At 34.8% G+C, this 15,182-nt stretch overlaps 2 protein-coding genes across 6 annotated transcripts; both read left to right on the top strand.

Annotated features, from left to right (window-relative positions):
• The first annotated feature begins 577 nt into the window (after positions 1–577).
• On the top strand, positions 578–4,180 carry LOC122311266 (beta-ureidopropionase-like). Its single transcript, XM_043125748.1, has 6 exons — positions 578–715; positions 2,056–2,163; positions 2,329–2,517; positions 2,601–2,828; positions 2,911–3,135; positions 3,707–4,180. The coding sequence occupies exons 1-6, from the start codon at positions 578–580 to the stop codon at positions 4,049–4,051; spliced, it is 1,233 nt and encodes a 410-aa protein (XP_042981682.1). The 3' UTR covers positions 4,052–4,180.
• A 608-nt stretch (positions 4,181–4,788) lies between these two features.
• LOC122310619 (protein EXECUTER 1, chloroplastic) lies at positions 4,789–14,081 on the top strand. Of its 5 annotated transcripts, none has more exons than XM_043124686.1 (14): positions 4,789–5,323; positions 6,014–6,130; positions 6,239–6,304; positions 7,017–7,123; positions 9,490–9,571; positions 9,741–10,460; positions 10,612–10,735; positions 10,912–11,081; positions 11,610–11,684; positions 11,805–11,897; positions 12,103–12,178; positions 12,952–13,042; positions 13,456–13,531; positions 13,619–14,081. In XM_043124686.1, the coding sequence occupies exons 1-11, from the start codon at positions 4,922–4,924 to the stop codon at positions 12,175–12,177; spliced, it is 2,031 nt and encodes a 676-aa protein (XP_042980620.1). In that variant the 5' UTR covers positions 4,789–4,921; the 3' UTR covers position 12,178; positions 12,952–13,042; positions 13,456–13,531; positions 13,619–14,081. The 5 variants fall into 5 exon arrangements, with proteins under 5 accessions (XP_042980620.1, XP_042980621.1, XP_042980619.1 ...); XM_043124685.1 differs by having other exon boundaries at positions 4,790–5,323; positions 12,029–12,178; positions 13,690–14,081; XM_043124683.1 differs by having other exon boundaries at positions 4,790–5,323; positions 12,029–12,178.
• The last annotated feature ends 1,101 nt before the right edge of the window (positions 14,082–15,182 follow it).

Raw genomic sequence — 15,182 nt, 5'->3', positions numbered from 1 at the left:
GAAAGCGGGATTCTTTCCCAGCGATTCAAGGAACTAAAATTGGGAACTGACACGTGGCAAATAGGGAGTTATTTCTAAACGGCAACCGGTTATTGGGAGGTCGTTATCTCACAGATGGTTGTCGGTTAATAGGTAGCTTGACCGTTCGTTGCAGTCCAAGTTTCGAAACCTTCGTGACCTTTACCCCACAACCACTACATCAACAACTTCAAAATAGGGAGTTATTTCTAAACGGCAACCGGTTATTGGGAGGTCGTTATCTAGCAGATGGTTGATCCTCCGACGTTGGGCTCTTAATAGGTAGCTTGACCGTTCGTTGCAGTCCAAGTTTCGAAACCTTCGTGACCTTTACCCCACCACCACTACATCAACAGCTTCCTGATCCGATGGCTCTGCAACGGACCTCTCTATATCCGACAGCGTTTGCTCCCAAAGTTTCTAATATCCTCTAAACAGACAAGGAAGTCAGAGAAAGAGACAAATCGTCTTCGTCATTCTGAGTCGTGTCGTTCTGAACTTCTGACACATATTCCATTCCATCGCCCTTCTCACCTTCTCTCTCTGTGAAATAAAGAAAATGGATAAATCCAAAGACGTTGAAGCAGAAAATGGACAAGTTAAAGAAAAAACCAAGGCCTTGAACGACGGTTCTATTTATGGGTACGAGTCGCTTTACTCTCTTCTAAGCGCAAATCTCAAGCCTGAGCTCTTCCAGGTTGTTTTAATTTTTCCTTGTCTCTCTCTTTTCTCAGTTCTTTTACGCGAGAAAATTCCGATTCCGTTTCCACTGTTATCCGTGTTCACTTCGTGTAGGAAAAAGTATTACGAATTTATTTTTGGAGTGAGTTGAAAACGTATTACGAATACGGATTTATTTTAAATGATTTTTAGAATTTTGGATAGGAGGATGAGTAATCTTATGAAAAAGAATAGGGTTTACGATTAAAAATTAATTAAGTTTTTATATAAATTTTATATTAATTTTTTTTTTTTTTAAATTACATAACACTTACCCAACCACTATTATAAATATAATTTTTTTTACAAATTAACTTAAGTTACAGTATTTTCAAATCAAAAGTCATATTTGTTTGATACCGTTAAGAAATAAAATGTTTATTTTATTATTTCTTTTGGGACCTTCTCTCTTTCTCTTGAATCCAGGCTTTCACTGCAACCATCTTTGCATTTCCATTAGATTTTTCTCCATTGCATATTAATTTGGCATTTTTAATTAATTCATAGCAATTGGAAAAAGAGAAAATGTTTGATTCTTTGTTAGGGTCTAAATTTTGTTGCCTATGCCAAAATATATCATTCCAGGTTCCTATCCTTAATTAAATTTTTTTATAAGTAGTATAATTTTCATAATTGCTGTCATCTGTAAGTAATTCGACACAAGACAACCTCATTTATGGTTATTAGCATAAATGACTATTAAAAATATGATCTTTTAATTAATAATTTAATTAGAATATAATTACTAATTAATATATAATCAGTAGAATAGTAAAATATGATAAAATTAAATAAATTAAAATTTTTAAAAAGTTAAATTAATATTATTTTATTAATATATAATGAATAATTTAATGTGAAAATTTGATGTGAATGGAATAATCAAAATCAAATTCATCTCATATTAACTAAAACAAAGATTTAGTTTTGGCTATTCTAATGAAGATGCTCAGTTCAACAGAGCCAAATTCTCAATAATATGTACGGCCAAATCAGTTTTTCTCTCTCTTTAGAAGGGGTTAAAAATATTGAATCTATAAATGAGTGTGACTAACCCATTTAAAAGAATGATTATATGATATAATTTGATTTAAAATAAAAAAAATTAAATTTAAATTATAGCAATCAAATCTTATTATATAAGTGATGTAAATGAACTTAAATAAAAGAAGTTGTTTACTGCTTCAAAGATTCCTGCGATTGTGATGGAAGGTGGGTTTTATATATCTTCCTCGTAAATTGGATGTGCTGCTCATGCTTGATGCCACATATAGAAATGTTGGGTTAGTTACTGATGACATGGTTTCAATTTCACAGGAAGTTAACCGCTTGCTTCTGGGGCTTAATTGTGGAAGAGCAATTGATACACTAGATCTTCCAGAATCCGCTAAAGCTCTCTCTTCAGAATATGAATTTGACCTCCAGGTAGTCATTTATCCTAGATTTGCCATAGAATCTCTTTGAAGTAATAGGCTCACCATAAATTCCTTTTCCTTCTGCTTTATTAGAATTCATACCAAGTAACTAATTCTTAAATAATCGCTGTAACATTATTGATTGATCCTAAGCTTTTGTATGAAATCCTTTCAGGCTTTTTGCTTTCGTGCAAACAAAGAGTTTTTTAGAGAACCACGAGCAGTTAGGGTTGGCCTTATTCAGAACTCCATAGTTCTTCCAACAACAGCCCCTTTTCTGGAACAAAAGAGGGCTATCTTTCAGAAATTACAGCCAATCATTGAGGCTGCCGGTGCTTCGGGAGTCAACGTATTATGCCTACAAGTAGGTCATGGAATGAGGGTGAAATAATTTTATTCATTCACTTTGCATCTCAAGTGACATTGATGTAAAAAATTTTAAACCAGGAAGCATGGATGATGCCATATGTCTTCTCTACACGGGAGAAGGGGTGGTGTGAATTTGCAGAGCCTGTTAATGGGGAATCAACCAAATTTCTTCAGGATCTCGCACTAAAATATAATATGGTTATTGTAAGTCCAATTATTGAGAGGGATGATAGTTGTGGAGAGACTCTTTGGAATTCAGTTGTTGTAATCGGAAATCATGGCAACTTAATTGGCAAGCATAGGAAGGTAAGCTAAGAGTTTGTCTGCTGTCTATAATTTTTCTACCTTTTTTGGAGGACATAAAGATCAAATTGGACTTTTTCGGCAGAACCATATACCCGGAAGTGTAGACTTGAACGAGAGCTCATTCTATATGGTAGACAACACTGGGCATCCTGTTTTCGAGACGGCTTTCGGAAATATAGCTGTTAATTTATGTTATGGGAGGCACCATCCTTTGAATTGGTTAGCTTTTGGTTTGAATGGTGCAGAGATTGTTTTCAACCCTTCTGCTTCCACTGGCGAAACCAGTGAACAAATGTGGCCTGTCGAGGTTGTTCTCTATCCCTTTGCTTTGTTGTTGAATTTCACTTTTTGTTTGATGGATTTATATTTTCTGAATCTTGATTCTGCCTGTGATAATGATTGTTACATAGCAGCCCCATATTCTTCTGCATAGAGGTAGGTAACGATCCATTGTGAGATGGGTCCATCTACAAGAATTTTTCATCTTACAACTACATATTTTAAAATAATACTATTCATCCAGAATCTTGTCATTTTTAATCATACTGACCGACGTAACACATTTTAAATAACTTCACATGTCAACCATTTAAATTAACAACCACTTAAAATATAGCATATTAGCATTGTTATTAAAGATGATAAAGAAGCAGCATTTATCTCCCAATTGTTGTAGTTAGTAAAATCTCATTTCTGGTCGTCATTTGCTACCCTTGTTCTCACATATTTACAGTTTTTAAGCCCTTAGAAATTGTCATTTTTTTTTCTCTCTTTTTCTAAGCAATCAATTAGTATTAATAAAGAACTAAGAAGTAAGAATATTTTATTTGAACAAGGAGATTTTCATGAAATTTTGATGTAATTTGTTGGTTTTACAGGCCCGTAGTGCTGCAATAGCAAACAGTTACTTCGTTGGGTCGATCAATCGTGTTGGGACTGAGAAATTCACCCACCCATGCACTTCCAGTGATGGCAAACCTCAAAATTTTGGGCATTTCTATGGATCCAGTCATTTTTCAGCCCCAGATGCTTCTTGCACTCCATCTCTTTCCCGTAACAGGGATGGACTGCTTATCTCAGACATGGATCTCAACCTTTGTAGGCAGATAAAAGACAGGTGGGAATTCAGAACGACTGCCAGATGTGAGTTGTATGCAGAGTTGCTTGCTCATTATCTGAAGCCAGATTTTGAGCTCCAAGTCATTGCTGATCCCTTTAAATAAGAATTCTATGTACATTTCTGAGTGTTAGTAAGGGTTAAATCGTGTAAGAATTAAAATAATTGAAAGCTGTATTGGGATAATATCTCATTTTATCTGTCAAAAATAAATTACTTCAGTGTTTATGTTTTTTGGATCATCCCAAGAAAAGATTAATTATAATGTAGAAAAAGGGAAAAAAAAAATGTCAACTCTACAGTCTACACTGTTTTGGGCCATTAGCATTTTTTGGACTAAAATCCTCAAGAATTTTGAGAGGTTGTGTAAACCAAATGGCAAATCCTGAGAAATCTACAAGTTGTCAGTAATACTCTCCGAATTCTTCATTTTTCAGATTAATACGAAGAAAAATTCTATATAACATATCTGTGTTCATTTTTTATTTTTTATTTTCTTTTCTTAATAGGTATTTGATATAAAGATGATGAGGAGAAAAATTCTAATTTGATTGAAAATTGATCAGAAAATTATTAGATATTTTAATGATATTGTATTTATATTTCCAAAATAGTTGAATAAGTTAAAATATTACGCAGCGGTGGTCAGAGAAAACTATTACAGGTGAGGTAGTGAGAACTATTACAGGTGAGATAGTCGGATAAAATGATATTAAATAAAAATTAAATAAAATATTATTTTTTAATATTATTATTATTTTAAAATTAAAAAAATTAAATTATTAATTATATTTTATATAAAAATTTAAGAAAATTATAACGAGATTAGAGAAACACTTTCACTGTCGGCCGAACATGGTTTTCGCTTTCGCTTTCTTTCGTCGTAACCACAACTCTGCCCAGAAAGCCACACAACAAGCACCACTCTCGACCATTTATAATCAAACACAGCTCTCTCTCTCTCTCTCTCTCTCTCATGGCTTCCATATCTCCTCCGACCTCTCGCAACCTGGTCTTTCCCAACCCCAAATTCCTCTCCCGTCCCCATCTGAGAAGACTATCCTACCCGTCCCAGCCCCACTCCCTCTCCCTCTCTAGGATTTCCGACTCCTTCATCTGCCGCTCCCACCATAACGCCTCATCCTCTCCAGGCAACAACATCCGCTGGCGATGGGACTCTCTGCTCCACGACGTCGTCAAGACAGCGATCGAACGCTTCGATTCCTACTTCAACTCCAACCGGAAAAAGGCCGATGATGTTCGCGATGGTGAGCTGAGCCAGAGCCGTGATTCAGAGGAGGAAGAGTGGGATTGGGATCGCTGGTGCAAGCATTTCGACGAAATAGATGGCCAGGAATGCCTTGTCTCCATTCTTAAGGTCGGCTTCATTTCAGTTTTTACGTCTTTATTATTGCATGAATGGGATTGCGATTTTGTTCGTATATTTTCTATGCTGGGTCATTTGACGCCGAAGAAGAGCAAATTAGACAATGGACTCTAACGAACAAACTAAAAAATTGGTTGGTGTAAATTCAGCAATTGCTTTATTAATGAAACTTCTTGATTCTTTGTAAAAAAAAAAAAAAACAATCGCAATTGTAGCCTACGAAAAAGTGCATCGTTGGAAAGACAGAGAAATTCCCTCTTTCAGAGTTTTGAAAATAAAATGGTGTTACTAGTTCACTTTAACACTTCATAATACCAGGTAATCCCTAGTTCACTTTAACCTTCCATAATACCAGATAACTTTACCAGCTTAGCTAGTTGCCAACATGGTATAAATTGTTTTTCCCAGCACTGTCCTTGCGGGTGATATTTTGAGATAGCTTTATGCTTTCAATATACTATTTATATGATACTATTGGTTTTTTTTTATCTTCAGAATGAGTTTCCAGAATCATCCTTCCTACTTAGTATTGTTTTTTATGAATTTCAAGAAACTAACTTATTTGACCTCCATGGCACGTTCATCTGAAACTGCCATCAAATTACTGGATTGGATTATTATCTAGCATCTGTTGTGTGGACATAATTTATACGTTGATCTATTTTCTTTTGCTCTTCACAGTCGAAGTTAGGTCATGCTGCATATATAGAGGATTATGAAGATGCTGCTAGGCTCAAGGTGGCCATTGCTGCTGCAGCTACAAATGATACTGTTGGCAGAGTGATGTCTCATCTGAATGTATGAAAACATTCATTAAGAAAATAAAAATAACACTCTTTTTTCAAGCCCTTTTTGGTTCATTTTATTATTATTATTATTATTATTTTGCGAATCTATTTGTTCCAGAAAGCCATAAAGGAAGAGCGTTTTCAGGATGCAGCTTACATACGAGACAATGCTGGTGCTGGATTGGTGAGCTGCATAACCTTTTTTCCTTGTTAGCAATTTGTATACATTGCAAAAATGTTTTTTAATGTGGAAGTGTAAAAGGTTTTAGATTGGTAAATGATTCTTTTAGTAATTTGTTATTCCTATTTAACACTAATGGCTCATGATATTTTTCTGTTATTCTTCTAAGTAACATTTCTGCATATATTCTCACACACAATTCTTTGAGTTGTCACCTGTTGCGAATTCTTTTATTTTTTCCTTCTTCTTTTTTTTTTCTTTTTTTTTTTTTTTGGGTGGGGAGCAAAATAAATCCAAAGTCAGTCATGGTAAGAGGCAGCAAACAGAAAATCGCATTGGCTCATTTCCTCTATTGCAAATTTGTTGTTGTACGCTTAAAATGTTAACAAGTTTCTGTTTCTTTTCATTTGTAAAATTAATATGGTTCTTGTTTGGTTGCAACCAAAATTGCTAGATTTTTCTTGCTGGTGTGCCATCTTTTGTTTGTAAGTAGAGAGAGGAGGCACCCGTTGAGCCAAAGCTCATTGGTAATACCATCACATTGCTATTTGTTCACAGAATCAATATTCATTTTCCTGGAACCGATGGAACACATTACCGAGACAAATCAATAATACCTAATAATAGACAATGCTGTCCTTAATAAGTAATGGAACACATTGCTGATATGGTGTAGGTTACTTGGAGTTATGTAGTTTTTTATTTTGTTTCCCAGGTTGGATGGTGGGCTGGCATTGCACAAGATATCACTGATCCCCATGGTCTAATTATTCAAATAAAAGCAGAGCATGGAAGATATGTGGCAAGAAGTTATAGCCCTCAGTAAGGTCTTTTTCTTGATTAGTTCTTTCATTTTGATCAGATGTTTTAGCCAAGATTGGAGCTCTGATGTTGTAACACCCCGTTCTCGTAGGATAGAGACGTTACTAACAAACATGATAAAAGGCCCGGTAAAGAGACTCATTACTCTGAAATACCTCATTTATTGAAAGAAACTTAACTGAAAGGATATAAATAGTCTTGAAACTTGAAACTGAATAAAGCAAAACATGAGCTAATCTTAAACAAGACTAATTATTGAAATGACATAAAAGAAACTTAATCCTTGTGTAAATGACACTTATTCATCTCTAAGTCCTTATACTAAATCTACTCCTGGCCATCCAGCTCTGCATCATCATAATCACCATCTGAGGCAATCAACATAGAAGAAAACAAAAAGACAAACAACAAAAATGAGTCGAATACTCAGTAAATAATACATCATACCGTAAAATACTATCTAGCTTAGCATAAATTTGGTTTTTAAAGCCTTATCATAACTTTCATATAACATTCATGGATTAACATGGGTGGAAACACTCATAATCATGGCAAACATGAAGCGTGAATGCATGAGTAACTTGTTTATCTTGAATTGTACTTATTTCATGGCACCACATAACTTGTCATGTAGTGAAACACGCTTGAGTCCGTGTTTCACTTAACTTGCATAACATGAAGTGAAATACGCTTGAGTCCATATTTCACTTATCCTGCTTGACGTGGAGTGAAACACGCTTGGGTCCGTGTTTCACTTATCTTGCTTAACATGGAGTGAAACACGCTTGAGTCCGTGTTTCACTTATCTTGCTTGACATGGAGTGAAACACGCTTGAGTCCGTGTTTCACTTATCTTGCTTGACATGGAGTGAAACACGCTTGGGTCTGTGTTTCACTTATCTTGTTTGACATGAAGTGAAACATGCTTGGGTCCATGTTCACTTAACTTGCATGACATGGAGTGAAACACGCTTGAGTCCGTGTTTCACTTAACTTGTGGTAACCACGCTTGAGTCCGTGGTACCGTCTTAGCATAACTGTGGTAAACACGCTTGGATCCGTGTTACCTTAAAATGTTTATCTTTCTTGATGCATGATAATTTTCTTGGACTTCTTAGACTTTTCTAACATGGCATATTCTTGTACATGGCATGGCATAACATGATATATTCTTGTACATGGTATAGTATAGCATGACATGGCCTAACATGATTTAATCATTTTATGACATTTCATGGCATGCATGATCTGAGAACTAATGAACATGTCATACATGATTAGGCTATTTATTACATGGCATGCTTGACTTAAGTTATTGCATGAACAATACATGGCATATATGGTCTAAGTACTACATGAATGAAGCATGCATGATCTGGCTATTTTAATTCATAGAATACCTATCTTAAATTATTATATGATCATATCATGATTTCCATGTGATTTTTGTAACATTCAATCCATCAATCAACAATCCGTAAAAGCATAACATATATATAGGCTTACTTTCATGTAAATCATCGTAATTCATAGAAGTTCGTGAAAGCAATCTAACCTTGACTTGGCTCTTAGCGCAACGTAGATAACCATCAAAACCATATCATATTATCATACCCAATTATAATATTTACATTACGTGTACATTTATATGATCATACTATTTACCTCTTAGCGCTGCTTCAGAAATCTCACGTCGTAGCTCGTGACCTATACGAGGCACTAGACGTTACTAATCTTTCTAGAAAACGTGTCGTAGCAATCTAATTACTTAAAATCTTACCATAGAGATAATTTAATAAATAAGTAATTAATAAAAAGAATAAATATAATCATAACATAACTAAATAATTTCTAACTGACTTAACCTAAATTCTAGGTTCATATGTTACAGATGTTCTAAGTTGTTTTTTGTTGGAATGTAAAGGCATTTGTGCCCTTTGTTTTCCTGGGGTTTCTTAGTTTATTGCTTTCTGTTTTAATCTTTTTTTATGCATAAGTAAATTTAATTGAGACAAGTAACAAGGCAAAGTCCAAGTACCCAGGAAGTAAACAAATATTGAACCTAGTTACAATTTTAGGCCATGAAGGAGATACCATAATGAACTTTCCAAATCGATTATTTCATGGAAGATGTCTTGTTGGACAGTTTAATATTTATATTTAGATCACGTTATGGTTTTTGCACACCTTTTCTTATATACTTTTAATTTAAAGCAATTTTGGTGTGTCAGCAAAATTTTTACAATTGGATCCTGCGACATGACATGCCACTTTTTCTTACTATTAAAGATTCTTATATTTTTAAGGCTTTCTGTTCATCATTTTTTTTTTTTTTTTTTTGGTTCCTTTTCTTTCTTCTTTGCCAGTCAACTTGCTACAGCTGCAGCTGGTGTTCCCTTGTTTGAAGTTTTTCTTACAGTGAACAAGAGAGGTGAATATAAACAGAAGGTACATTTTCTCCATTTATTAAGGTCTCTTGTATAATACATTTTTCCCTTTTTGTTTGTTATCTATTTTTCCCCATCTTCATAGACGTGTTTCAGGTGGTTCATTCTTATGTACTTCTATGTTGAATGTTCTCTCTCTATATGTTATCTTTATGTCATGTCATTTTCAGGCCGTGTACTTAGAGCAGAGGGGATTTTTCGAAGGCTCTCCGACAGTTCGCTCTAAAACATTTGGTGCCACTAGCAGCTTGAATCCATTAGACTCGACGAAAGACAGAGGAGATCTGTTTGCTGTGAATACTGAAGATCCCAAAGATGGTGATGATACGGACGATAGTTCTGATCTAGCTGACTGTCTGTCTGGTTTCCAGAACATATTGAAGGATATGATTCCTGGTGTGAAGGTCAAGGTTTTAAAAGTTACAGCACCAGGGAAGGTAGACAGAGATTTAATATCTAAAGTGATTGAGCAGATTATAGAGGAAGAAGATGAAGAGAAGGACAATGAGATAGATAGGGTAGAAGCAGAAGATCAAGATGATGGGGAAAGTAACCAAGAGGCAGATGAAATTGAAATGGATGCTGATCCTGGAATTATTCAAAGAGAGGATCAAAATGAAATTGCAGTTAAAGTTGTTGTGGGTGGTCTTGTACAGAAACTCTCCAACAGTTTGCCTACTAAAGATTTACTACGAATACCTGCTAAGCTAGAGAAGAAGGGGCGTTTTTCATTTTCCTTATCTATAGAGAAAAGCATCAATGAGCAGGATTCTGGTGTCAAGAAACAAGCTTCAGTAAATAAATCAGCTAAGCCTCAAGGCCAACGCAAGATTGACCATGTTATGTTGGATCTTGCTAAATTCATCGGTAGGGAGAAGATACCCTTGAAGGTTGGTTTGACGTTTTCACTTGGCATACCTTTGTACACATTTTGTAGAGTGTGGATCTACCTAATATATCTCGAGCTTACAAACTTGTTTCTATTGTGAAGTTTTCCCTATCGAATATGCTTCGTTTGTAAAATTATGCTTTAATTGTCAGGTTCTCAAAGATGTTGGTGAATTAATAAAGCTCACACTTAGCCAGGCTCAAAATTATCGACCACTTTCTGGATCGACAACCTTCAATCGCATTAAAATGCCAACATCTACAGATCCTCTAAGTGGTGATTTCACATGGGACTTGTTCATTTTTTAACATTGTTGTGATTTTATACAAAACTAGCTTCTTATCGTACTTATTTGTTATGTTTCTAAATCCTAGAATGTGTTTCCTCCTTTTTTTCCATTCCCTTAAACCAGCTTAGGGTGTAAGGAGTTGAGAATATTTCCATTTTGTCAGGACTGTACATTGGTGCACATGGGCTGTCCACATCAGAAGTCATTCATCTAAGCCGAAAATTTGGTCAGTGGCGAGAGGATGGTGGGAAAAGGGAGCCATCAGATCTTGAGTTTTATGAATATGTAGAAGCCATAAAACTTATCGGCGATCCTTATGTACCAGCAGGCAAGGTAATTTCTTAAAACCAATTATGTTGTGTTATCTTATATCGTTAGTGCCTGATTTTGTGGATCTTATTAACTGAAATCATGTTGCATTACTGGTATATAACATATATTTGTGTTTCTTATTAATGAGTGGTGGCTCCACAAATTTTCATAAATATACTTACTTTTGTGCACCAAAAAATGATTTCTCTTTGAATTGGTCTAATATAGCGTTTTGGACGTAAACCTACTATAGCTTGCAGTTTTATGTTAGTTTTAAGCTTAAAAGGCAAATAACAAACGTTATGAATAGAATATGGCCATAGGAGTTGATGCCATTACTACCCTATAAAAAAATTTAAAAAAAAAAAAAATGATACCATTACTGCCTATAAAAAGATCTCCAGCCAGTGTGAATTGTGACAAATTTACTCAATATTGGTGAAAATTTGGCAGTAATGATATTTATGAAAAAAAAACACATGATCCATTATTCATATTTCATGTGTAAAAACTTGGAATTTCAAAGGTCTTAACTTTTGGTTTCTGCAGGTGGCATTCCGTGCAAAGGTTGGGAAAGGATATCAGCTTCCACATAAAGGGATCATTCCAGAAGAACTTGGAGTGGTACATATTTAGCTCAACCTGCCAAGATTTTCTAATCTTGTCCCCATTTCTGTTTTCATTATCATCCCTTTCACTTTTCTTTGATTCAAAGAGCTTTTCATGATGCTGTTTGCTACTCAGATTGCTCGCTATAAAGGTCAAGGGAGGCTTGCTGAGCCTGGGTTTCACAATCCTCAATGGGTTGATGGTGAACTTGTTATTCTTGATGGAAAGGTCTACTTTTTGCTGTTATATCTTGTCTAGTTGTTTTACCATATATGTGGGTTTTTTCCTTGAGCCTGTACTCTAACTGTTTCCCCAAATGCATACTGATTGCATCTTGCATCTTCAATGGGATTCTGCAGTATGTTAAAGGGGGGCCCGTTGTTGGATTTGTCTATTGGGCCCCTGAATATCACTTCTTGTTGTTCTTCAATAGGCTGAGGCTTCAAGAGTAGATTTCAGCTGTACATCCTATGTTCAAACTTGTAAATTCGTTGCTCAGATTTTGTAAGGTAAGTTCCTTTCATGTAAAAAGAAAACAAGTTTGCATGCAGTTCCATGATTACTTGGGGTTTTATTTTCTTTAGACATTTAACTATATTGAATTTTAGTAGAACCTTGCATATAATTGCATCTTTTAATTGTTGGCATGTACATACTATTGTTGGACATGGCCCTTGTCATGTGTTCCCATCTCTCCTTTGGAAAGGGGGATCCATGGCGCCTCTAGCATAGCATACATACAATAATCTGTTTCAATTCTAGTATGGAATCAAGTTTTTTGATTTGCACATCTATGCATAACAGAGAATTCCCAAATCATGCTTATATATGAAGAAAGCATTATGTGCATCCTTTGACATAAAAAACTTACGAGTAGCACTGGATCACAATTAGATTATTTACCACATATATCCCTGGATTTATTACAGCCAAGAAACATGGATGCCAAATGTTTCATAATATCAAGTCGTCACATAAAAAAAAAAAGACATTAGTGGCCTTCCTGTTCACTTGGGACCATACACCAAGGGGTATTGGGGAGCAAGCTAAAAAAAATCTGAAGATGAAAAAAATGCTGGTTTTTGTTTTTGTATTTTTTTGTCACTATAAAGAAAAAAAGAATAATTTTTCTAGCTTCGCCCCTGCTTGCAGAATTTCTCTACGTGAATTGTACTTCTTAAATATGATTTTTCTCTAGAGTGACTCAATGTTGAGCCTGGCATGTTATAACAGAGTTTAAGATCCTCTTACTGTGGTTTCCTTTGTCAATTTCATTGTGCAGTATTGGAAGGTATTATTACTGGAAAGTTGCTGTTTCCAAGTATGGTAGAGAAATCCTGGAGCTCTTCATCACTTAACTGACCGGTGCACTTGTAAGCATTATTGACTCCACGGAGAGTAACCATCCTAGATTTGAAATACAATGAATGGCCCTTTCCATTGCTCTTTATTTTTAGGCAACCCTTTTATTAATGTATGTATAAATATTTGTAGTTCTACAAATCAATAATCAGGGTTTTGCCTCGTAACTTGATGCGGTATATTTCCCATATACTAACCTGTAGATGGTCTTGTGAAATACTCTAACTAGAAGTGTAACTATGCGAGGCCTGTTGATGGTCTAACGTTTGGGATGCTGTTCAAAAACATAGAATTCAAATGCAAAACAATCAAAAGTCTTTTCACAATTAGTAAAGACAGCATTTACGCTCATTAATGAATTGAACATGATGTTTTCTTTTATAATTTATTTCTTCATTATGCTTGCACTATGCGTGCTGTGCAGGTCTGGAAAGTAATGTGGCTAGCTAGACATAGTTGAATTGGCACTCAACATGAGGATCCGCAATATAATAACACTGGTTCGCTCCCATGGAGTTCCACCATCACTCTATCTGTGATATTATAGCCATTTTTGCTTCTAATGTTCTTCTCTATTTATTTTTCAGGCCTTGCAGTATTTCTTTATATCCCCGCTTTGTTGAAGGCTTTCTCTATGCTTTTAATTTTGCATCTCTAGGTGGGAAAGGAGTGGATTTGGTGGGCGGCAGTTGAGAAGATAGATAGCATAATCAAGACCATCGTGATGCTATCGACTATGAAAATCATAATACATATGGTAAGCCCCGAGATCAAGTAGCACAAAAATGGAGTTCTTATTAATGAACATCCTGCTACTTCAACATTCCGGGATCATTCGCATAATATCGTTGATGTGGTAGGCATATGGATGTGGATGTTACGTTTAGAGTTGGAGTGCTACGAGTGGAATTTTCTCGTGTATACTTATTTTTTACTCAAATTTCTCATCGATCCTAATGTATTTGGCACAACTTTATTCAGAAGAGAGAACACAGACACACTTTATCATATAATTAAGTACTGGCCTCCATGTGGTGCAAGATTTATTTATCTTGACAATGCTGAACTCTCTCGCTCATGGCTTCTTTTGCGAGTCAAATGACACCTCATTCGCTATGTTTGCTCCCCTTCCTTTCGCCATGTATAGGCCAACATGATGCATAAGCTCCATATATGAACACGAGCAAGTTTTAAACTCCATGTCAAATTGTGTGACATTACAGCCTTCAGTTGCCAAAGTAAAGTTCCGATTTGATTTTTCCGTTTACACTTATAGGACTGTATAACTTGAGACTTGAAAACCGATTCCTCTAATAGTCATTCTCCACAAAAGTAAGTTTATATTAATTACTTAATATTAATGTTTATGTTTAAGATTAAAATTTTATGTTATATTATTTTTATGTTATAAGATTTAATTTTATACATTATATCAAATGCTATATTAAAAAGATTAATTTAATTTATATTAAATGTTATATTAATGTTATGTTATAAGATTAATATATAAGAATAATAAGATCAATAACTTATGTTATATTAATTAACAATTTAGCGTATAATATATAATATACTACAAAAAAATCTTTTATATATAGTATACAAAAATTAAAAACTATATATCAATCTGGTTCAGGTCAAGTCAATTTTTAAAATACGAAAATTGATACTAAATCGATTTTGATCCAATTTTAATTCTTAAAAATTTATACTAAACCGATTAATATATATGAAAAATAACTCTATAAAGTTAGTTTCACTTTCTTAGTTATTTTGCTTTTTCCAAGGCCAAAAAGGACTAGTAGTATGGAAGGCTCCCAAGCCGCCTTTAGTTTAGAGAGAAGTGGCGGTTTTGTGATAATCGTTGCACGTGTGCTTCACACACCACCAACAACCGCATGTAGCCTTATGCGCCACACCTTTCAAAAGCTTTTCTCATTACACTCGTTAGATCAACGAATTTGCCACCATTAAATCCTTCAAGTTTAACTGTTGTGGTTACAATGAAGTATGCATGTGGGTTTCGTCACAGATTTTAAAGTTTAATGGAGTTGGTCCAAATTATAATCTGTCAATTTTTACGTCTATCTTACTGCTATCCTTATTATTTTCCACTTTTCCTTATTTTTTATTTTTTCAAATTTTGTAGGG

Source organism: Carya illinoinensis, chromosome 5, assembly GCF_018687715.1.
Source record: "Carya illinoinensis cultivar Pawnee chromosome 5, C.illinoinensisPawnee_v1, whole genome shotgun sequence".
In the NCBI taxonomy this organism is placed as follows: domain Eukaryota; kingdom Viridiplantae; phylum Streptophyta; class Magnoliopsida; order Fagales; family Juglandaceae; genus Carya; species Carya illinoinensis.
Note: the sequence above shows the minus strand (reverse complement) of the source record. Positions and strands in the feature narration are given on the sequence as shown.